A 25865-nucleotide genomic window follows, 5' to 3' on the forward strand; every position below is an offset into this window, starting at 1 on the left:
ATAGGTAAGATAAACCACTCCTTAATAACGCTCTATGGTTGCGTTTTTACATTGTCTTTGTAGAACAGCTGCAAGCTTAATGAAAAAAATAATGCAGCCTTCTCAATTCACAACCTGGCACAACACATGGTGTGTGATCAGCACCCTGCAGCAGAAGGGGCCTTGTGAAAACTCTCACCGACATATGACGCCATCATCCCTGTACAACTTCAACAAACTATCAATGGCAAAATGCACTCAAACACTGCATTTAACAATTGCTGGTGGCTGTTTGTTTAGTAATTTTTAAATTAATACACTTTTGTGTTAACTATAGACAATACAGGTCAATGCAGGTGATTTGTTTAAAGATGGCTTTCTTGGCATAGTGCAGTAATCTGCACTTAATTGCTATTTTAAATGTTGAAATAATGAAGTTACAGTGCATGGATATTTGCTTAAAATTAGAGTGACAAGTATTACAGTTATGCCAAGCTTATTTATTACACCATATGAGAGCCAATCTGAACCATGAGAACATAACGGAAGTAAAACATGTATATATCTTGGTTTTTCTTTGGTATGTTATGTTTTGTGTTTTTATCCGTCGACTCTTGAACCATGCGGGTGAAACCGTCGTTTTCTGTATTTGTTTGTCTGCTTGTTTTTTGTTACTAGTTTACACGCCACATCAAAAAAGCTGAAGGACAGAAGCTGCAGAAGGTGGAGCTCCATATCTCCGTCCACATAGTACGAATTGTGCAACAGAAGTCCAAGGTAAATGGCTTAAAGAACTTCAGTGTTAGTATAAGCAATCGAGGCTGGGTCAGCACACGGCAGTCTTGTATTGCATATAAATAAATGCATCATGCGGAGTCCAGCGATTGATAATGAGGTGGTATATAAAATAGTTTCAATTTGTGGATAATCAGCATGCATCGGCAACCTTCAGGGCATTAATGAATGCAGCAAGAAGTTATCCATACAGAGATTGTGTGTAGTTCCCTGACATACGTGGTTTTCTCCAAGCACTCAAGTTTCATCCTCAATGCAATATTATTAAACAGATTGGCTACTCCACAGTAATATAAGCAAATAACTACATATGTAATAAACCTTCTTGAGACGGCTTCGGAATCAGTCCTTTTTATTTCCACTTCCACAAATACACTCTACTCACACACTCTCCGTTGCCGGCAGACAACGGAGAGAGGGCAGACTTCACACCAAGTCCCCACCGCGCACGTGGCACCCAGAGCCCCCGTACGCGCGTGACTCTTGCTCTTGTCGTTCCCAAGTCTGCTCTCGATCGTTCTCTCTCTCTTAATCCCTTCGTCACGTGGTACCCCCCAGCCAATCCTCCATAGACAGCATTGACCGTTCTCGATGGTTCCCTGTCAATCCCGGGACCACGCCTCTGATCCGGCTCCCCATTAGCTGGGGCCCCGAATGGCCAGGCCAATCACCCCTGCTAACATGCCGTGATCACGCAGAGGCCATGCTCCCTGTCTCAACCCTTATTGGCTACAAAGCAGGACCGGCAAGCCAATCCCCACGTGAACCCTCTATGGCTGTTATTACACATATATTTAAAATAACATAACAAAAGGCAATCTATTGACAAAGAAATTTAATATTTTTCAGCCCATCTGGAAAGCCCATAGGCTGATGGACTGAAAAAAAATATTTGTAAAAAACGATGCAGATAAATGGACTTTATTTATTTGTTCCTGTATATGATCCTCTGAGCCAGCCTCTAATATACATCCAGTCCATATATACATAAATAAATTCATCCATGCTACATATACACATTTAAGTGGCAGGATAGCCGAGTGATCATCATCTTCATCACCGAGTGAGTTTGTATTGGTAAGATTGACAAAATATAGCAACTGTTCTCTTTTGCATTATACTGGAATGTGGATATTCTTTGGTTCTTTCGGTAAAGTAACGTAGATAGGTTCAAAGAAAATAGCAAAAAACTACGACGTTTCGATCGCAACACAAGCGGCCGTCATCAGGAAAAGGGGGTTAGCCTCTAAAGGCAAACTGTTTATAAAGGTTTGAAATGGACCGTAGCCCAAGTGTTAGCAGCATGGGTGGGGCCGCTAATGTTAATGTAAGTGATGGTACTCGTAGAGGGCAATGACGTCGCTGGTGGTGGTCTTCCACCAATAAAGGGCTACTGCTCGTGGTGATGGTAGTAGTGGGCAGTTATGGTCCTGGTGGTGGGCTTCCACCAATTAAAGGGTTGCCAGGTCTAAAATGCAAACATTACAGCCAGTTAGGACTTAAACTGGCTGATAACGTCCTTCCAGTGATTGCTGAGTTTGTACCCATCTTCTCGGTTGAAATTGTGTCTGTCTATATATATGAATGGCTTCATGAACGAATCTTTGCTGAAAGCCAGTGGGTCTTAGAGAAATCAATTTTACGTGAGCCCACCGCATTAACACAATGATCAGCCACGGCCGAGGTATTGGTCCTACCGTGTTTCAGATTTGCCTTGTGTTCACGAACACGGTCTGAGACATGTCGCTTCGTTTCCCCAATGTAACTACTGCCGCAGACACAGCTTAGTTTGTAGACGCCGGGGTATTGCATATCAGGGATTACAGCCTTCACAGATGGGATCACATCACGAATTTTATGTACTGTGTTAATTCTAACCTGGATCTTATGTTTGCTCATCATTTTGGAAATCTTTTTGGTGACCCCTCCTATGTATGGCAAGGTGATGGTTTTGATTGGGTCCTCAGATAGTTCTTTCCCAACGGTTGGGGTGTATGGATGGAATGTGGATGTTTGAAATCAATCCCAGGGCATTCTGTAAAAGCATTAAACCCCAGATTTCCAAGATCCAAGATAAAAAAAAAGTGTGTGCAACCAAATAAACAACAGAATATCGATTATTTGTATCTACTCTATGGTGCTTTCGATAAAGTCACGTATAAAGAAAAGAAATTAAATAATAATAGAATACGACGTTTCGATTGCAATACAAGCAACTGACTTGCCGTTGTATGTTTATGCATGAAATTGGTATTGATTTGCAGTACAGTAATTGTTCAAACCCTTAAGCGTACAATCAATGCTGGACAAAGGTGTTTTTTTTAAACGTAAAAGGTGCATTATTTTTTTCTGAAAGTGATGCATAAAGGAAAATAGATTTTACAAAGTACAAACCGGCTCTGACAAGGTCGAGGTGAGGTGATATGAGGTGAGCAGTAATGAGGCTGAGTGGTGTAAGGCTCTGCAGGTTCAGCCCATGAGCTGTAACCTCGTGTTGCCAAGTACGACAGAGGGAGGTTGGGATTCTACATTCCTGGTAACATCACTGACAGCCATTCTGTAATATCTGCCATTATAGGAAGCATGTTTTTACTTCAATCTGAGACCGTGTGATTATAATTCGATCGTGTGATTATAATCCTCGCACCTCCAATTGGTTGGCTACTTACGGTGCGAAAGAAGGTCAACATGCATTCTAGATTTGAAGCTTTTGTGACTGCAAGGATTCATATTCTTAGGTTTTTCGGTAAAGTCACGTAGGTAAAAAAAATCTAAATTAATAAAAGTGAAATAAAATAAAAATCACGACGTTTCGGAGGCAACACAAGCTTCCGTCTTCAGGCCAGGCGTAGTCACAAACCGAACCTCTCCATAATAAAGGCTCAGTCTTTTGTTATGCAGTCTATTCATAGTCTCGAGCCGCACCTTTAATCATTGGAAAGATGTGATTAACCATGCAAAAAATATTTAACTACACTTATTTGGACCATCTTATTTGACAGAAAACTATTGCAGGTTACTGATGGACAGCCAGTTGTTTCACCAGGTTTAGCTTTCTACCAGGTTTAGCTTTCTTTTTTCACAGTTTTATTATGTAGGCTAGGCATAGTCACAAACCGAACCTCTCCATAATAAAGGCTCAGTCTTTTGTTATGCAGTCTATTCATAGTCTCAAACCGCACCTTACCATAATAATAAAAAGTGGGCCATTCCTGGCCCTTCCCCCCCTCAACCATTATATAAACGGAGTGGTATCTCCTGTAATCTCTCATTTACTTGATACAGCTGTCGGGCTGTGACGGTTCCACCTGAAGACGGAAGCTTGTGTTGCCTCCGAAACGTCGTGATTTTTATTTTATTTTACTTTTATTAATTTTTATTTTTTACCTACGTGACTTTACCGAAAAACCTAAGAATAAGGTCAACATGCATACATAATTCCCCCTTCCTGTCAAGTGATGTCAATCCTTAGTATACTGTTTTACCTAGTGGTTATCAATGCTTGCTTGCAATAATATATTTATTTCAACAGATAGGCAGTGTTTAATATGTTTACCCAACCCCTCTTATATTTCGACATGTTGAATCCCATGCCTTTACATATCACTCACTTATATGAGAGATAATCTATTATATGCTACTAAGATAACACTTGACATCATACATACAAACCCCGCATGTATACTAATCGTTTACAAGTTACATAAAAAAAATCGACTGCTGCATGAGGGCGTCCCCATGCTGTTGTGGAGGGTTGTTTGATCATGCAGTGTTTAACATCGCTGGGCAGTGCAGTGAAGGCAGGGAGCATAGATGTTGGAGCATAGTCACGTAACATCAATAGATTTGATCACTCTCCTTTCCTGACAACGTATTCCCGCAGCAGCCTCCATCACCTGTTTTATGCATGGTTGTTGTCCATTCAAGCACTATCCTCGCTCAGCTATGCTTAGCTCTTAATATATGATGAGACCAGCTGTATGTCAATGTGATTTGGCATGGGGAGGCCCTCATTCAGCAGTGGATTGACAAAGGGCTGTATATAAAAGATGCATAAATGAGAACAAATATGTTGCTATTTTGGTTGACAGCAATTAAGAATGTTGAAACACATACAGACACCTTGAGTAACTGGTCTAGTCTATTAAAAGCTAGAGGCATAAAGTCAATAATTGAAATTCTAAACATTAGAAACTTTATATTCTTGGTTCTTTCGGTAAAGTCACGTAGAAAGGGAAATAATAAAATAATAAAAATATAAAACAATAAAAACAATCTCACGACGTTTCGTGGTGCTGATGTAAGAAAAAAACGCCACTTTTTCAAATTTTCTTGCTGTGGATTTCACACCTGATGATGATTGCTTGTGTTTCAGTCGAAACGTCGTGAGAATTTTTATTGTCTTATATTTTTATTATTGTATAATTTCCCTTTCTACGTGACTTTACCGAAAGAACCAAGAATATGAATCCCTGCTGTCACGAAAGCTTTAAATAAAAATTTGAAACTTTGTAAATAAAACCTATCTTTTCTGCTGCATGCCTTTTTACCCGTGTTTATATCCTAAACACGTATACCATTGTAGTCATCATTACAACATGACCTTTTCCCCACAATAACATCTCCATGTTTTAAAGTAGCCCTCGGAAAAGCGTCCTTAAGAATGAATGCCCTTCATCTTAAAAATATACATTCCATTTCTTATTGTATATAATTCATTATATTCATATTTGTAATGCCTTCGACTGTATTTACAAATTGTTACACATGTGATTATTCTTAGCGAAATAGCATTCTTATATGGAATGCACTACATTTGAGTGCTTTCATAATGATTGGAATTACAATGATTCCCATTGTTATTTTGAATAACACAACTGGAATATTAATTCGTAGTTTGGTAGCATAACATTTCTAAAGTATAAATTTCATTGCAACTTAATACTGCTGGATTAAATTAGTGTCGTCATCATCATAGCCATGTTCGAGTCACTGGTGGATGAAAGGCTTCTAAGCCATCCAGATGTGTTAGATTCCTTCCACTGCCATTCTATTATTATTCTTGACCATCATCCCTTCAGCTATGGACCCTGTTCATTTCCACTTACTTCGACTACGTTTGGATGTCGTCATTAATATGCATATGTTCTCTCATCCAAATGTGCCTATTTATGGTTTCTACCGCAATTCCAAGTCTGCATCTCTGCATGCTTCTCTGTGCAACTTTCAGTTTGTTATTTTTTTTGTGAATGACTTCAGTGTCAACGGTAGATAGTATGTACTTAACTATTTGTCTTTTGTCAACGTGACACTTTTTTACTGATTGGCCGTGTCGGGTGGTGGAGGGTTACGACACATTTATAAATAACGCGATCTAAACCCAAAAACGTTGATTATGAATAACATTGGTCGCGAAAGCCTGCGTGTTAAACTGAGTATGTACTGATTAAAAACAAAATCTAATCAATCTTGATTTGAAGCTTTCGTGACTGCAGGAATCCATACTCTTTGGTTCTTTCGGTAAAGTCACGTAGGTATAAAATAAAGTAAATCAATCATCGTCGTGATTTATTTAATTTTATACCTCCGTGACTCTACCGAAAGAACCAAAGTGTATAAAATCGAATCATTTTGCTGTCATCTACGTTTTGTTCATTATTTTGATATTGTTCTGCCTTCAATAGCTGTCGTGGGTGCACATTCTACTGAATTTTCTTGTTGTATCCCTCGGTCAGACGCCTCCAAATGTTTTTTCGAACTTGCTGCACGTAACAATTTTTTTGCGCGTATTTATCCTGAGCCCAACTTTTTATGCCTTCTCAGTTAAGTACTTCAATCATTTCCTGAAGTTCATTCCCATTGGACACTCTAATCACGATGTCGTTAGCAAATATGACATCGTTAATGTTATCCCCATTCATATGTACGCCTGTCTTCCTTCAATCCAATGTTCAGAAATATAGCTTAGTAACATTAATATATATATATGCTCCTTCATGGTGCAGGTAAAAGCTGAGCTCCAAACAGAGCCAGATGTGCTTTTAAATGTGTCCTTAACGATGGCAATTAATGAAAAAATTATTAGGGTCCTAATGCTTGAATTGTTTGAATTTGTACTCCTGAATGTGTTCCCAGAATTGTATTTCTTGCAAATGGAAGTGCCTACGTATGTTATGTTTCACAGGAGCTGTTGCACAGCATTCCACTCAACCATATCTCATTCTGCGCGGATGACAAGGTGGACAAAAGGATGTTTGCCTTTGTCTGCAGGGATGTGGACAAAAACAGGAACCTCTGCTATGCATTTGACAGTGATAAATGCGTGAGTGTTGAGCATTTGACGACTTGTAGCAAATATACTGGAACTGGTCTCAAAGGTAAATAACCAGCACAGAATTAAGGGCCTTTATTTTTGACAGTCGTGTATTTCTGGAGTTGCCACTAGGAGTCACTCCACCCACATCCGTTATGCAGAACTGATCGGTAAGTCTATTCAAAGCAACATATGGAGTCAGTTTTATTTGTGCTATGAATCGTGCTGGCTTCATGTTCATTACTCGGTTTATGTGGCAGTGTTGATAGCATCATCCTATGGGGAGACTGGCGTCCACTTTTGGGATGTAGTAATTTTCACCATTGACTTATTCTGAGTAATGGGGATGATTGCAACTCCATTGTTTGTTGATTTGACTTTGATTTGACTTAACAGTGACGACTAAGCTGAATGAAAAACCGAGGTTTACAGGAGCAGTAACACTAACTGTAACACTAACTGCGAGGTGGAGCATTGGTACAGTGGTTAGCGCATTGCTCTACAAACCAAAAGACCAAAGTTCGATTCCTGACCAAGACTAACATCAGTGGCAATTGATATCAGAACCTGTTCCCCCTCCTCTTTTCCAATCTGCACGAAGTAGTATGGTGAAATAAGGTCAGTTCACCCCCATGGGCGACGTGGCATGGGGAGGCCTTCATCCATCAGGGCATTGAGAATGCTTGAGGGAAAAAAATAAACAATGTCTGTCCCAGAAAAAGGCAGGATAGTGATTACACGCTCTAATAATCCTATATCTTTCCTATTTGAGGGAGTCAATTTGACCCTCTCATTGAAATGTGAATATGCGTTTATATTGGCTTACATTGCTGAATTTCTTGAGTTGGCCTTAATTATATTCATATTAAATAATACATTTCATCACCACCTTCCCCCATTGTGTGTCACGTTGAATCTAACAGCGGTACCTGAAGGAATGTGATGCGACTGAGGGCATATCACTCAACCTTGTTAAAGGTCAGCAACGAACTTGTTGAATTACAGCTGTGTACCACTACAGTGGGTATGTTGCCATGGTGTAATGAGTGGTAGGACTGTGAACATGCGCTTCAGAGGTTGCTGGTTCGAACTCCCAGAGCGCGGAATTTTAAACATTCGACAGGTGTATTCATTACTCACATCTTTGTCCACTCAGGCATAGGAATGGGTACACCACATGTCCGTCAGTAGGGTTACGGTAAAGTGTGAGTATGCCCACTTCTTCCAAAATGTCGAGCCAGCATGACATTTTTCGGGCAAAATGCCCTCTTGAGTGGCTCTCCAGAGGTCTGTTGATGTCCTTTCGCCAGCAGTGGCGTGAGCGAGCAATTTCAAGACCACGCCTTAACCTGTTTTTACTGCTGCAGTAGACAAGGATGCTAAAATACGTCGTGTGGTGGTTTATGGTTACATATGAAAAGTGTGTAATAATAGCATGTTTGGAACTATACTTAGAGATGGAAAAGGGAACACGTAAATGATAACACTGTCAAGTCATGTTGACTTTTATATGATTGGGCTTGGGCAGAAAATGGCACAGTATGGACGGTGGTGTAGTGTGGGTAGTGGTGACGTGTTAGCTTTCTATGGTATAGTATGGATGGTGGTGAGGTATAACTTACTATGATGCAGTGTGGACGTTGGTGTAGTTTGGGTGGTGGTGTAGTATGGGCGGTGATGTAGTGTGGGCGATGATGAGGTATGAGCTTACTATAATAAGAACCCAGAAACCTGATTAATGTCTCGCCACCTTTACCTCATTCTGGCTACAGACCCCTGCAGTGAAACATTGCATAGTCTTTGTAGCCTGCTATTTTGCTCTCCAAATGACCAGCAACTGAATAAACTTCAGTTGCCGGTCATTTCCATGATGCCTCTGGTACGTAGCAGTTTTGTAGCGAGGCTAGTGTTCCAAACAATGTCATAGGCTGCAGTAGGTCTAATGCAGGGGTCGGCAACCAAAATAACAAGAAGAGCCATTTCTTTCCAATTCGGTACAAAATTCAGTATTTCAAGAGCCGCAATGCATCTGAGTACATACTGTACATACGTACATATCGTCAAGAAGCAGCCCGTAAAGAGCCGCATGCGGCTCCGGAGCCGTAGGTTGCCGACCCCTGGTCTAATGGGATGGGTGCCTCTTTCCTCATCAGGCTAAAATACATCTTCAACGTTTTGAATCAGGACTATTGATTGCGGTAGCCCCGCCTGAAACCAGCCTGTTCAAGGCCCTAGTGGAGGGAGGGGGGGTCTTGATATAGTGCGCATGTCCATGTGTGTATGTGGGATAGAACATCATCGTGTGGTAATTAGATCATTATGCTAGGGTACCGACGATCCAGCAAGTATCATTTATTTAACCAACAGATAACATAAACCCATAGAGACACATGAAACATTCCATCTTCTGCAAGGGCGACCTGGGTGACATAAAGTTCGTTTAAGAACATGGGACATTTTTAGAGACTCAAGATGTATTTCACAAAAAGTCGAATGGGCTTCTGCTAGTTCGATTCAACCATATGATAGTGTTTGGTGTGGTGTGGATACTGGCACTGCGGAGGCAAATTATGACTTGGTATACATGATTCATTCCATTCCATCGTCTTCTGCAATCTGCCGCGTTTGATAGTTTGTTACAAACACCACCTGCACTAATGTCACAATAGTTTATTCATCATTTGTAGCCCAAAAAATACTCGAGTGATTCATAACACCATATTATTAATACTTGAGCTCTTAACAGATCTGATTAGTGCTTACCAGATACCTGTGTACATTGCTTAGATGTTTTGAGCATATATATTCTATGGTACATCATTCCCTGTTGAGGTGTCAATAGATTTAGAATTTTACTAAAATGTGGTAAAGGCCATAGATAACAGTTAATTTAACAATCTTCAAGTCTATAAATTGGCTCTTTAGCCTTTGCTACATTTATTTCGCTTTGACATAATATTAAATAATGTTTTTTATTCGCCTGTGGCCCTTTGGGGCAACATCAGAGTAGTCATGACCATCGAAAGGAGATCAAGTAGACCAAAATACTCTTCACTCATCATTTTTTTTTCAAACAACTATTCTTATAATGAAGTGATATTGTGATTGAGTGTCATTCTTCAAACTTGGATCAACAATTACATCTTTAAATATATGTGGAACGTGTATTCAATGGTAAATAATACCTCAAGTGTTTATTTCACTAGAATAGTTTTTTTATTAATAAATAATATAAGCCATAATACATGTTGTTTTTTGTTTGTGCGCGTAAATATATAATATTTCATTTACTCGCCGCCACATGACACAGCCAATTAGTAAGGTTTGTCACGTAAACAGAACATGCCCATTCGTTATTACAACATTTACAATCTGAGTACGATGTTTCGCCAGTAATTACAACAAGCTTCATCAGGCTTGTTGTAAGATGTGTGAGGCCTACAAGGCATATTTTGGCATGCCTGTCGGGGATCAAGACAAACCCTGGGCCCCTAATTTCACCAGCGAGCAATGCAAAAACACTCTGGAAGGTAAGATGGACAATTGTTGCTTAGAATTTTATGTTATAAAATTTGTTTTAAAAAAATAATTGTAAAAGTTTTTCATTTTTAAATGTTTAACAATTTTCAATGTTATTTAAAATATATATCATATATGAAAAATGTTGCGAGAATCGCTTACACATTAGTCATGGGTGAAATAAATGTATTTTTGTAGGATGGTAGAGGGGAAAAGAGAGCCATGAAGTTTACAATCTCAAGAATTTGGCGGGAACCCACTGCCCACTTACGCAACTGCTACTTCTGCATGGTGGACCCTTCCAAACGACGGACTGGCAAGAATGCACTTGCTATCATGTATGCGGACCTTCCTTCATCCATCGCCCCGGTGCCACACTGCCATGAGCTCCCCATACCCACTCCTCCGGAGAGAGATCAGCCGTCTTTAGGCAGCAAGTCAGAGAGCAAGGAAGATGTAGATCCAGATGACAATTTCAGAGATGGAGCTGAGGATAGAAACCCATACTACCCCAACCAAAAATACCTCAACGACTTGATCAGAGATCTTGGTCTCACCAAGTCCAATGCCGAGCTTTTGACGTCTAGTCTCAAGCAGTGGAACTTGTTAGACGAAAGTGTGCAAATCGCAGATCAGAGGAAGAGTCACCAACCTTTTAGCAGCTTCTTCGCCCATTATGATGGGCTTTGCTTCTGCCACAATGTGACCAGTCTGTTCGAGGCAATCGGAATCGCCTGTAACCAGAATGAGTGGCGCCTCTTCATTGACAGCTCATCCAGAAGCCTCAAAGCCGTGCTGCTCCATAATGGTAACAAGTACCCATCTCTTCCCTTGGCTCGCTCGGTACACCTCAAAGAGGATTACAACAGTATCAAGACCTTGCTGGACGCCTTGAAGTATGATGAGTACGGCTGGGAGGTCATCGGAAACTTAAACATTGTGGCATTCCTGATGGGTCTCCAAGGCGGTTTTACCAAGTTTCCCTGCTATCTTTGCCTTTGGGACAGCAGGGACACCAAGACGCACTACCACAGGCGGGACTGGCCATAGCAGACCGAGTTCTCTGTGGGGAGGAACAACGTCAAGTGGGAACCACTGGTGGACCCCCGGAAGGTGCTGATGCCACCACTGCGCATCAAATTGGGCCTTATGAAGCAATTTGTCAGGGCTGTAGATAAGGAGTCGGCAGCCTTCAAGTACCTTCAAGACTTCTTCCCTAAGCTGTCTGAGGCAAAGGTCAAAGCCGGTGTCTTTGTCGGACCACAGATAAAGAAGATCCTGGAGTGCAATTAATTCCCCAAGAAGCTCATAGTAAGGAGAAAGCGGCTTGAACAGCTTTGTCGCAGTGGTTCGTGGCTTCCTGGGCAATCACAAGGTCGAAAACTGTGGAGCTGGTTGAGACTGGTGAAAAACTACGGCACAATAGGCTGTAGGATGTCCCTCAAAGTCCATATCCTTGATGCTCATCTTGATAAATTCAAGGGAGAATATTGGAGCATACTCGGAGGAGCAAGGTGAGTGCTTCCACCAGGATATACTGGACTTTGAACGCCGCTACCAAGGACAGTACAACCAGAACATGATGGGAGACTACATTTGGGGGCTGATTCGTGAAAGTGATTTACAGTATAATAGCAAATCTCGAAAAACTACTCCTAAATCGTTTGTAGTCATTTTTGTATTACTTTAGTATAAATACATGTTAATTTTGATTCATATATTGTTTTTTCTGACTTTATGTGAACGAAAAGACACAAATTTGCCCGTTTTTCCATTGAAAATAGGTAAATTTCAAAATATCACTGTCCTGGTCACAAAAGCAAAGTTTGTGGGGAATAATAGCCATTTTCTATAATTTTAGGCATAAGCAATTACGAAATAACACTTACTACCCAGGAACAAAAATTGTGTTACATAGTGTAATTATTCCATGAACGGTCCCCTACGCATCCCTATGACTGAAAATCCTGTTCGTGCTTAATTCATCCTTCCCCTGTCATTCAAAATAAAGCTCTCAACATACGGTTGGAGCTATACGGTTGGAGTTGAAGCATTAAATGGACACCACTTCCATCATCATCACAAACATGCTGATCGCATGCTGATCACATGTTTGTGATCGCAACCACATGATCCATACATTGCATAATCATTAAGAATCTCATTAATTGTTGAGAAGTCTTCCCATAATGTTCAACATCATGTCGATCGATAATCTAATCTGCTGTCTTTGATCAGGCAAAGGAGATTGCGTTGACAATCGGGCAGGCGTTTGAGGTGGCCTATCGGCAGTACGTCGACTCTGGGGCCAGAGATGCAGAGTTCCGAAAGCAGATGGCGTCATTATGCCAGCGGGTATGACATGCTCAGAACGAATACAGGCGAATGCAAAAACACGGATGCACATATCTGCAGACATAAAGCCAAATATCCCCCATATAGCCTGAACAGACTGTTGGAGCAATTGCTGTGAGTGAGAACCTATGCGACACACGAGGGGCGGGGTGGCCAACAGCACGACTGGCGCTTTTGTCTCCCTGTAAACATCGCACCAGGTACTCGTTTGAGGCTGGGTCGACCTCGGGGAGGCCCAGAACCAGTTCAGATACTCGTCACTGCTGTTGACCTTAATCGGGAATCCAACTCGGATCACCAGTTGGGCAGTGAAGCGCCCTAACCGCTACACCGCTCACAAAGGCACTCCCCACGTTCTTAAAGTCTTAAAGTCTTAAAGTCACTTTATTGTCAAGTGTGTTACATGCATGACATACAACACAGATGAAATTACAGTCCTCTCTCTTGGTCCCACGGTGCAACCAAGCAATTAAAAAAATTAATCACAATTAACAGACATAAATAAACAATTAACAATCGGCGATCAACACAAGATAAATAATCAAAAATGTAATAAACTTAAAATAAACAACAGTCAAGAATTTTTAAAATGTAAAATATTATTTAAATAAAGTATTTAAAGAAATAAGATATTTAAACCAGTGTGGTAGTGCGATGTAGTGCAATGTGCAGTCCACAGATCAGGATCTCACATGCGCGTATTTTAACATATGCTCTCACACAAAGATGTGAACACAAGTACGTGTGCCCAGTGCCATGTACTTAACGTTTTAATGGCACATGTGCGCACACGTGGATGCATATGCACACATGTGCTTGCACACACACATGGACACCCAAATACAGTGCATAGCTGTGGTCTCCTTTAATGGAAACCACGAGCTAGCATGCTTTGGACCATGCATAAGTTCACAATTATCCAAGTCTTTGTGCCAGGCATACATAGGCTTAAATAAATGAAACTGTTAAAACTCAAATTGATACGTTAAAGGCCAACTCAAAATGTATCACGTGCTATGTACTCTATTAAATTGTATACAGAATACAACATGTACATATGTACTGTCCATATATGTCAGGGTTGATGATGATGGGTTAAGGATGAGAAGTTTCAAAAGTCTTGGCAATCTCATGATCGAATTCATCATCACCATTGGCCATGATGAACACACTTCAAGATGAAGGCGTCACACAGTCATCGCCATCCCTAATGGTCTTGTGAGTCATCAACCTCAGGGATCGGCAAACCTGCTTCTCGGGAGCTACATGCGGCTCTTTGGCTTCCCCCCCCCCCCTTGCGGGGAGCTGGTGCAAAACAATTAAATGTTAAACGTGATTTAACGTAAAAATAATGTATTAAATATGGCAGGGAATGGGTCACTGTGGAATGTTTGGTGACAACAAAATGCACAACAGTCAAACTGTATTGTTAAAGAATAAATAAGGGAAGAAAAACATTATTTGACACAGTTTATTTCATCACCTGTTTTGTTTTTTTTAAAGCCAGAATTGGTCTGTCATCTGCTGTGTACCTGCTGTGTATGTGTACAAGTAGCTCTGCGTGTGATGCGGCTCAAGAACTATTTTGGTCAAAGAAAAAAATGTCTCTTCTTCTTTTGAAAGGGTTGCCGCTCCCTGATCTAGCTTCTTCGCATGAGCTGAGCGTATCACGCCAACTCCGTGGTGGTCGTCCTCTCCGGCGTGTGCTCTACTTTGGCTGACACGTCATCCTTAGTCTCGAGCAATGGTCATCATCCTTTCGTGAAACGTCTCCCACCCCAGGGTCATTTTTTTTCCTCGGTCATCATGATGTCTCTAATTTGCATATGTTCCCATCTATGTTCCTTCTGCTATCTCTTCGTGTAATCCAGAGCATTCACCTCTCCTTGCTTGTTTGCACACTTTTCAGCTTTTTTCCATCATGAGACCTGCTTTGCCAGTACCAAAATATAAGAATAGGTTTTTTCCCTTTTTTCTGGCAACAATAACTGAAACCTTTTTATGAGGAATCATGTCTGTATTAACCACAATACTTGTGGTCAAAAAGCAAAAAAAAACCTCTGATAATATATGCATTGTCCTTGAAACTGATTGGTCCACACCAGCGACAGCTTTCTTTTGAGCAACGTTTGAGACGAGGCTCAAAAGAAAGCTGTCTCTGGTGTGGACCAATCAGTTTCAAGGACAATGCATATATTATCAGAGTGTGTTTTTTCGTTTGCATTCTGACCACAAGTATTGTGATTAATACAGACATGATTCCTTGTAAAAAAAAGTTTAAGTTGTGTTGCCATGAAAAAGGGGAAAAACCTATTCTTATATACTCTTTGATTCTTTCGGTAAAGTCACGAAGGTATAAAATAAAATAAATCACGATGTTTCGGGCGCAACACAAGCGTCCGTCATCAGGTGGGAAAGCATGGTCTGCTGCTGAAGCAGACTGTTTTATTTTCAGCTTTTGTTAAATGTTATTTGTCAGTGTCTCTGTTTTACGATCCATATGCCATAGCAGGTAATATGCGATGTCAGAAAACTCCCTTTTTTCGGAACACTGGTGTATTGCTTTTCATGATCAAATTCAGTTTTCCAAAAGCACTCTGACCTGCTCTCACAAACGTCTTTAATTTATAACTATATATATGTGTAAATTATTCACATTAGCCAGTCGGATTTAGTAAAATATTGTTTAATACATGCTATCAATTCGATTTTGGGAAAAGACAAATGAATATCAAATACCATCATGGCTATAGCCTTTGTGGACTGCAAAAATGAAATTCACTCAGTGGATACTGATGATCACAATTCGAGGCCTACGTAAAATATATATTTGTTATTGAAAAAAAACATACACACGAATGGAACAGCTACACTGACGTTGCATGAAGAATGCAACAACATTTATCAAAAGGGGAGTCTGGCAAGTAGATAACCTCTCACTAAAGTTATTCACAGGGACATTTGACGAAATTTTACAAGCAACAAAATTGCGGCATGAATGCACTGACATAAATGGGGAAATTATACAACTATTTCATACATTATTATGGCGGTCATTGCAACAAATGGAAATTAATTACAAAAAATACTAAATTACTTAATGAAGAATCGTTGAAATTTGAACTCAAGATGAATGTGAGATGAACAGTTATGCATAATAAAATAAAGATTATTTGATGGAGCGATATATCTGTAATATACATCAAAACGTAGGACAGTTATTCAACGTTAGCGGTAGATATTACTCAATTCCCATCCGTATATGTTGATCAAATAATTAATGTCATGCCTGCTTCATTAAAATAATGGAACCCATTTTTTTTACCTGCTGCCATAGACATGCAATGATTGACATGTGTATTACTTATGAATGACTAACGATATACTTGGGAATTGGATTTGTACGAATCAAAGGAAGCTTAATTACTGAACAGCTCATTTAATTACCTGTTTGTTAAATATATTTTCATAATCCAAAGAAGGGGATAAAAAAGAAGTTTCATTACATTTAGCTTGACATTGGCCTAAATTTAGCTATTAAAAAAATAGATTAAAGAGCCAAAATTGATCACATTCCATTAAAGTGCTAAAATAATGCTTATATCGTTTATCTTTCATTGTTGTTGTTGCAGACTATCAGTCCCCCAACCAATCATTAGTCACTTTAATGACAGATATGTTCATGGCAGCATAGATTAAGCAATAGTTGATTAAAACGAAGTGCTGCCAAATAACCCAGAAGCGTTTGATTGTGGTTACAGTGCTGATCTCAAAACTGAAAACTTACGTTTATATTCTGGTCAGGGGTAAGTTCAGCCGATCATCCCTCCAGTGTCCATAAGACGAGTACCACCATTGGAAGTCAACGGTGATTGTCCTGTGGATAGACTATCACTCCTCCATGGGTAATGCGGAATTTCCACCACTGGTTCAGGACTGCCAGTGGAAATGAGTGCCATCGTTGTGCTAATTTGAACAGGGAGACACTTGTGGTTGTTGACTGGGACTGTCAAAAGAGCGAGTGATTCCTGGTGATTCTGTATGATTCTTAATTATCTTTATTTTTTTTTTATTGCACAGGTGGTCAACCTGGAGACTGAGAATGGGCAGCTAAAGAAGCAGGTTCAGGGATTGAAAGACATGTTTGAGAGTACACAGGTATGCAGTTTCATTATAACAATAATTTTTGCATCTCGTTTAAAACGTGTGTTTTGTGTTTTATTACAAACCAGTAACCTTAATTCTAGATTTGAAGCTTTCGTGACTGGAAGGATTCATATTCTTAGGTTTTTTCGGTAAAGTCACACCTGAAGACGGAAGCTTGTGTTGCCTCCGAAACGTCGTGATTTTTATTTTTATTTTACTTTTATTAATTAATTTTTTTACCTACGTGACTTTACCTGAAAAAACCTAAGAATATGAATACCAGTAACCTTAATGAGACGTACCAAAATAAATAAATATTTAGCACGTATAAATGGCTCCATTATTTCCTTGAATTAATGTTATTGAGGGCTTTCGTCAGCTATTAAACCAGCGAGATTATTGCATCGATATAATTCAGTGGTTCTTTGACATGAACGACAATTTATAATGCTGATGAATGCAGCTATTTATTTGTGTACTGCAATGATGGTGTGTGTGTGTCACATGCAGAGTGGGCTGGAGAGAAGTGTGGAAACCAAGCGGCCAAACTCCCTGCTGCTGCAGCCTTGCCTCACCCTGCTAAACACGGAGCTCTCGACCCTCTTCGTTCCACCTGTAGGCGCTCTAGACAGCACTCAACGGGTGGAACACACAGAGAGAATGCACCTCGTGAACTATACAAGGCAGTGATGAGAGCTTGTAGAGGTGGAGTCAGGAACAACCATGGCTTGCTCTAGGACACAAGAAATCGCCACTTTTTTCAAATTTTCTTGCTGTGGTTTTCACACCTGATGATGATTGCTTGCGTTGCAATCGAAACGTCGTGATAATTTAATTGTTTTATTTTTATTATTTTATTATTTCCCTTCTACGTGACTTTACCGAAAGAACCAAGAATATGAATCCCTGCAGTCACGAAAGCTTTAAATCGAAATCTAGAGCTACAGCTTTGACATTGCATCCCAGGCCTAATGTAGCCTTCATTTGAGCTTGAATAGAGCGACGTTATAATAATAACAATTCAAATGTATAATGCACATTCCATCCTGGGATTCCATTGTGCAATGCATTCTGAACAAGCTGGTGTCTGTCCAGGACTTTGCTCGGTATCCCAACCAGTCAGGCGTTGCAGTGGTCGAGTCGGGATAACACAAAAGCATGGGCCAGTCTCTCCAAGTCAGCAGGTGACAGAAAGCGATACATTTTGGCAATATTTCTAAGGTGAAAAAGGGACATTTTAATCACTTTAGATATGTGTGCCTCAAAGGATAATGATTAGTCGCACTGAATACCATGGTGTTTGACCTCCCGTGTGGGACTGACATCGTGACCATCAATCAACAAACGTTATAGAACTGTTTGCTATTTACTCCCGTATTTTCCCGCATATAGCCCGCATACACATATAACCCGCAGACGCATATACCTCGCAAAAATAGCGTTTTGTGTAAAACAAATTTCAGATAGCCCAAACCTCCTTATACCCCGCATGCATTCATATATTTAACGTCGTTACCGCAGCTTAATTCCATCATGTTAATAAGAAGTTTACATTTGTAATACATTCCACTATCCATTGTTAACATTAACATTATAACGTGCACAAAGAAAACAAACTAACTGGAAACGAGTGAACTTAAAACAGTAAATAAGTAACAAAAGTAAATATCCAATAAATAAGCAACACATAGCTGGTAGATAAGTAAGTACAGTTTTAGCACTGGTAGATTGCGCACTGCGCAGATAATAGCGGCACTACGGCAACTCCGTTGCCTCGCACCCTACCTCTCGCTCTCCCCAGCTCTCCCGCGCACTTCAAACATTGTCGTTTAATTGTACAAACAATTCATTTAAAACGTGATAACATGTGCAATTTTAGTGTGAGTGGTTTATTCAGCAGTGCTTTAGTCAAAGGTAAGTGTTGCATAGTGGATAGTCCTACCATGAAAAAATTAAACGAGTTATGACATGTCACACGTGTAAAATATTTTTAGTGTCTTGTTTTGTTTGTAAAAAGTGGTATACCCCGCGGGTTTTATGCGAGAAAATACGGTATTTTTATTTTACTAGATAAAGCCCACTGAGTTATATAGCTCTTTTTCAAAAGCGACTTGGCCAAAAATGATAACAAAACTTTTTTTTTCACGTGGAAATGTATAGCAGAAAAATCATCTAAACGCACGTTTCTTCATGTGGAGGGAAAACCGGAGGACACAGAGAAAAATCCACACGAGCATGGGGAGAACATGCAAACTCAAAATATGCAGGCGTCGCAGTCGGGATCAAACCCATGACCTCCTGTATACGAGGCGAGGTAGTGAACATCTCGCCACCCTGGCACCCTCAAAAGGTAGTAGACACCATAGTACTGACGATTACTTATTTTACAAGGACATTCCAAAACAAAACATTTGTATTTAAAGCTTTCGTGACTGCAGGGATTCATCTTCTTGGTTCTTTCGGTAAAGTCACGTAGAAGGGAAGTAATAAAATAATAAAAATAAAACAATAAAATTATTCTCACGACGTTTTGGCCACAACGCAAGCAGCCGTCCTCAGGTGAAAACCAGGTCCGTCGAGGCGGACCTACTTTTATTATGTTTTATTTTTATTATTTTATTACTTTCCCTTCTACGTGACTTTACCGAAAGAACCAAGAAGAAGACATTTGTATTTTGCTTTATAACAGTATTTGATCAATATCATGTCAGTTTGACATTTATCAGTCATTGAATTGCGTGCCATTTGTTTTGTTTTGGCTTCTATAATATTAATGATTAAATATATATTTGTATGTTTTTGAAAATGTGTCAAATATAAATAGCTTTGTGCAAACCGCGTTGTGTGTTTAGTTCGTTGTTCTTACCCCACACCTCCAATTAGTGCGGTTGGCTCTGTACGGTGCGAAAGAAGTTTAACACACACATACGTGGTTCAATTTGAACGTTTTATGTCTACTGATGGTCAACGGGTGCATTGCACTCAAGCTAAGTCGTGCACTTACTTTCTGTGTCTCTATTTCCTTATCCAGACTGGCAGTAAATCTCCAGACTCTGGAGTGACGGACATCTTCGATATGGAGCCCTTTTCACCTCTCTTCAGTGCAACAGACTTACAGCCCGAAAGTGACGAATCAGAGGCTGAAAGCCTCAGCCCTCGTTCGGTGAAAGCAGAGCACGACTCTCCAGTCGGTACAACCTCTACAGCCGCTGATGACAACACAGGCAGCCTTTCAGAGACAGCCAACGGCCCAGTGTTTATATCTCAATTCTGTTTGCCAGATCATGGGCTCCAGTTCTCCAACCTTCACACAGGTACTGCACATGAGATTTCACACTCATCTCAGAGTTTGTGCCTTTAGTTAACCATCACGAATGAAAATGGCATAGAAATGTTGAACAACTATCAACCCTATCCCCTCCATTCAAATTCTTAACATTGATATTTGTAAAGTCACGTAGAACAAAACAAAATGTTGTTCTACGTGACTTTACCGAAAGACCCCTGCAGTCACGAAAGCTTTAAGTCAAGATTGACATTTGTTTGAAATTTGTTTCATATTTACTGTGCCGTCCCTCCACATGCTTACATTTAACAAAATTAGTAACAATTTTTGTGTTGTCTATAAATGTATCTTCAGCTGCATTAATACATGTTAAACCCTGATGGGATGCCCCTTTCTGTGATTCCTTGTTAGAACATGGTACCGTACTTAGGAATTCACAAAAATAACCCTCAAGTCTCTATTATAATGTTAAGTGTCTGTCAAAATCTCAATACACATTTGCTCATTATATCCTTGGACCAAATTGGCCAATTTTTGTAGCCTTCCAGCTGAACAAAATCGCAATAATTTTCACCCTGGTGAGCTTTATAGGAAAGGAATGCTTTAATTCATGAATCATTACTGGAGAGGAAAATGATTGCTCACACAGAGGCTGTTAATAAAGTTCTTGAAAGTGCTTTATTAATTTGGCGACTGAAAGAAAGTTGACTTGTTACAATAATACACTTGCTTCAGTTGTTACCATCACAATGCTCCTTGCATTAATTGCAATCGTGCCAAAGAAAGTAATTTAAAAGCTTTGGAAATACAAGTATTTTCATTCTTAGCTTTTTTTTAAATACATCTTTCAACTGTGTAGAATATACGTAGTTGTCAATATCACACGATGCATTATAAATGATAACACGCAAACAAAGTACTAAGGCAGCCTCATTTTAAATTATATGATATTAGTGCTGAGCTTCCGTGATGTTCGTGAATGGAGATTTGGAGGTTTATAATCCTATGTTCTTATTGTGCAACTCATTTCATAAGGTTCCAAGTTATACGACTCTAATTGGAACTGGTCTGTGTGTTGAACAGGATCAAAGTGGATGAGCATGGATTCCCAATGCCTCACCCTTCTGAGACATCACTGGGTATGTTGATGAGCCATACATCTAGCTTTCACAACAACAACAATGCATAGATAAGAAGTAAATAAAATGATACGCAAGTGTTCATTGACCGATTTCTGTCATCTTTTCTCTCTCTAGGGATGAATGACAAAAGTAATCACAGAAAATGTTCACCTGCCCTTCTCAGCAGTTAGGGTTATTCCTTCAGTCTTTGGCCACATGAGCTCAGTCACACAAAGTTATCCTGGTTACAGCCACCCAAGAATTTCTACGTGCATGACTTTTGCCCTGAAATAAAAAATAAAATCGACACACTTTGCACTAATTCCATCTTTCCTGAAAATGTACAGCTCCTCATTGCATTTTAAATGTATAAAGTCATTGCTAATGTAAGTTTAGTGATGTACAACAAAATATGTAAAGTACCCTTGCCCATTAATATTGCTGATATCTCACCTTGAAATCAACCCCAAAAAGTTGACCCTAAAGGGTGAGGTTAGCACTTGATCATTTCTAACCCCAAGGGCCAAATTAGAGTCAGATATAATCCTGACATATTATAGTCATTATACCAGCATATACTTTGGTTGTGTACGAAGACACAAACTATAATTTTATGGACATCTCATCCGAGGTTGAACATCTGTTCAGAAATTCCGAGATGGACCAAGAAGGCAATTGGACATATGACAGAAGACGCAGATTCACAGCGCGAGACCGGCGGAGGACAGAGATAAGTGGAGGGTGGTGCTGGACGCCACCAACCCTCAGGGAAGAGGATGGCACTTGATGGCGAGCTTGGAGCACTCGCATGGGGAAACTTGGGCAAAACAGGTGGAAGATAATCAAGGAAGGTTAGGGAATCCAGAGAGAATATAAGGTTGGTAAGTTCAGCGAGAAAAGTGAATCTGATCAATGGTAGAACTTTGCTTGGTGGATTGTTAAGTGTGCACTTAAATGTCGAGGCTAAAAGTGGTCTGTTCGTTATTTTGAGTATGGAAGTGCTCAGGTGGCTGGAGGCCAGTCTTAGAAAGTAATAATAGATCAACAAGTGAGATCATTGACTTGCGGATTGACAGGGAAGTGCGAAATTCAACAGCATTCAATGGAATCGACTTTGGGAAATGGGCCAGCGTGCCAGGTTTGATACTGCAATGCATACTAACTCTTAAACGTGTTGTCACTTTCTGCTTGAAGAAAAGGGCGTGTGAAAACGCCCAGCCATCTACGTGGGCTTAACATTTGTAAGGTTGAGAGTTGATTTGTTCATGTTTTTGTTCATGTTTTGTTTGTTACGGTTATACCCGAGTCAAGAGCCACATGGCTCACAGGGCTGTACCTAATAAATGAAACTTAAAACTGAAAAATAGAAGAATGAGTTTAATACAATGTAACAAGTCAATATTTGTTGAGAGAAACATCCAGGCATTAAAAAAAAAACCTTTCGTCTGGACATAAAGAGACACTGTGTATTATTCATTCAAGTACCACACTATATTGAGAGTCTCCAAAACGTGTTCTGTTAGAGTAGTTATGGTACAAAGCATTTTAAATTTCGATTTAAAGCTTTCGTGACTGCAGGGATTCATCTTCTTAGTTCTTTCGGTAAAGTCACGCAGAATGGAAATAATACAATAATAAAAATAAAACAATCAAATAATTCTCACGACGTTTCGGCCACAACGCAAGCAGCCGTCCTCAGGTGAAGAATAGTCTTCAGACTCTGTTTTCTCGATAGACCTGTTCTTCACCTGAGGACGGCTGCTTGCGTTGTGGCCGAAACGTCGTGAGAATTATTTTATTATATATATATTTTTATTATTTCCCTTCTACGTGACTTTACCGAAAGAACGAAGAAGAAAAAAAAAGCATTTTAACTTTTTGTACAGATCATCTTCGACCTCATGTGGCCAAGTGTCTATGGCCTCTTTGTTTATAATTTCCAATGAGTTTGTATCTAAAAGCGGCAACACAGTTATTATTCATGTGACTGGTCACTGAGGAATCACGGGACAAACACACACTCCATGCAAATATTCAACCGTGTTTACCAGCATAGTCTTGACTTAAAGCTTTCGTGACTGCAGGAATAAATATTCTATGGGTCTTTCGGTAAAGCCACGTAGATATAAAAAAAAAATCACCACGTTTCAATCGCAACACAAGCAATCGTCTTCAGGTGAGAGCAATCGTCTCTGACCACGATCGAAACTTCGTGATATTTTTATTATTTTTCTATCTACGTGGCTTTACCGAAAGACCCATAGAATATTTATCAGTATAGCTTTAAAAAAAATCCGGTTTGTGTGTCGTCAAGGGTGCACTGGAAAGTGTTCGTGAAGAGCTTACATTTTTTTTCTCTGTTAGAGGTGTCTACTTTAGCCTACAAAATACGCACGAGGATGGGTGAGCAACAGCAACATTGCAGTTTTAAATCAAACCTGGCACAGTTAGAATTGAAATATTACAGTTGGCACGATGAGAATATGAAGATGTGCTGACTTACTAAGAAGTATGTTGAAGAAGGAAGATGGAATATGTGGAACAATCTATGAAGGTGAGCTGGCGATATGAAGCATACAAATCTGCAGAAGATAAAGAAATTAGAAAATTTGCTGGGAGGATATGAGCATTTGGACGGGATTCTTCATTCGAGACGATGAAGATCGTAAAAAAGTGGAAAGCATCTGTCATGGAAATTGACCCTCAGCTCTGAGGATGACACTTTATATCTCTTAATTAACACCGTTGTGCTAGCACATTCTGTCCCAGTAGACTTCCTGAAGGCAGCCAAATGTATAGATCCCCAATGGAATACTGATCCACAGTAAAGCTATTGTATTTTATGTCAATCCTATCATACTTAGTACTTAGTTTAACATTATACACAATGTGTTAAGAGGTGTTTATTATATAGCATTTCTAGATCCATTTGTTGGCTGTTTAACTTCAGTGTTAAGATGGTTTTGTTAAGCGTTATATCAGCTTCTGATGAGTTTCTGTGTGTTGCAGATATAAAGTAATCCTTGTGGTTTACATTATAGTGGAAATTGCTCACTTTTACTTTAAATTTGTATGTCAGCATATATCAAGTTGTATTAATGTTCAATATGGTATATGGCATAGTTGTGGTTAACAATCTTAATTTTAGAACTTTCGTGACTGCAAGACTTATTATTTGGTTCTTTCGGTTAAGTCACATCTAAAGATAAAATAATAAATTAAATTAAATAATAGAATACGACGTTTGGATTGCTTGTGTTGCAATCGAAACGTCGTATTCTATTATTTAATTTATTATTTTATCTTTAGACGTGACTTAACCGAAAGAACCAAATAATAGTGGTGGTTAACACTTTAACATATGGTCATTTGTTTACGAGTGCTGGTGTTTATTTGACTCTTACCCCTCTGTGTTTGCTGTGTAACAGCTTCACACTGCACCTTTGTACAGGTGTGTTTACTTAATTTTACCATCCCACTGAATATACTAATAGGGTTTTTCCCCTTTTTTCTGGCAACAAAACTGACACCTTTTGCAAGGAATCATGCTTACATTAACCACAATACTTGCAGTCAAATGCAAACAAAAAACAATACTCTGATAATTTATGCATTGTCTTTGAAACTGATTGGTCCACACCAGAGACAGCTTTCTTTATAGCCTAGTCCCACTGAATGTTGGAAATAACGGTTAGTTAGTGCAGGTGAGATAAGTCTGATTATGTTCAAAATGAAAAAAATTTTGTTACCATAAATGTTGTGCGAGCTAATGAACTTTTAAAACACGAGGACAATTTCTTCATTTTCAAAAAATTTGAAATACAATGCAGAGTAAATCAATTCCAGATAATGAACACAGACCCCCTTTGTTTTAGTGGGCTTTCATTATCTGCATTGATAGCAATGAGTCATGCTTTTAATGTGGCCAGGTACTGATATCATGTCCCTGCCTATCAAAAATAGTCTATATATTGTAATGTATGTGTCAAAATAAATCTATTGTGGATATATTTCAGAAAATATATTTGTCATGTGATTACATTTTCAAAAGGTGTGTTTTGTTTTATCAATGTATTATTCGTAGTAATTGCTTTAAACTTTTATTTAAAAGTACAAAGTAAAGTTATTTCTGGGCTAGTGCGGAAATGTAATTCCATGCTACTGTGACTTTCTGACTCACCCTTACTGGACATCTGTGGAAAAAAGAGCCTCATAGCTCATCGGATTTCTCCAGAATGAATAAAGTTTCTGATTCTGGTTCATTACCACATAACTCTTACAGGCTGACCAGGTAGGGATTCTTAGCTTTTACAAATGCCATTGACCACATTTCAGTGTAATTATTAAAATA

At 39.4% G+C, this 25865-nt stretch overlaps 1 protein-coding gene across 2 annotated transcripts in view; it reads left to right on the top strand.

The window, feature by feature from the left end:
• LOC133345374 (PTB domain-containing engulfment adapter protein 1-like) overlaps positions 1-23132 on the top strand; it is a 66354-nt gene extending 43222 nt beyond the window's left edge. Inside the window, exons 5-12 of one of the 2 annotated variants that reach the window (XM_061556072.1) lie at positions 658-756; positions 6959-7096; positions 12845-12961; positions 17042-17119; positions 17618-17722; positions 20139-20421; positions 21477-21532; positions 21650-23132. In XM_061556072.1, the coding sequence (XP_061412056.1) occupies positions 658-756; positions 6959-7096; positions 12845-12961; positions 17042-17119; positions 17618-17722; positions 20139-20421; positions 21477-21532; positions 21650-21655 (882 nt within the window). In that variant the 3' untranslated portion in view covers positions 21656-23132. The remainder of the gene's footprint in view (positions 1-657; positions 757-6958; positions 7097-12844; positions 12962-17041; positions 17120-17617; positions 17723-20138; positions 20422-21476; positions 21533-21649) is intronic. The other variant, XM_061556073.1, reaches the window with a different exon arrangement.
• Positions 23133-25865: the final 2733 nt, after the last annotated feature.

Source organism: Lethenteron reissneri, chromosome 21 (genome assembly GCF_015708825.2).
Source record: "Lethenteron reissneri isolate LAM-NWPU_2019-01 chromosome 21, ASM1570882v1, whole genome shotgun sequence".
Classification (NCBI taxonomy): domain Eukaryota; kingdom Metazoa; phylum Chordata; class Hyperoartia; order Petromyzontiformes; family Petromyzontidae; genus Lethenteron; species Lethenteron reissneri.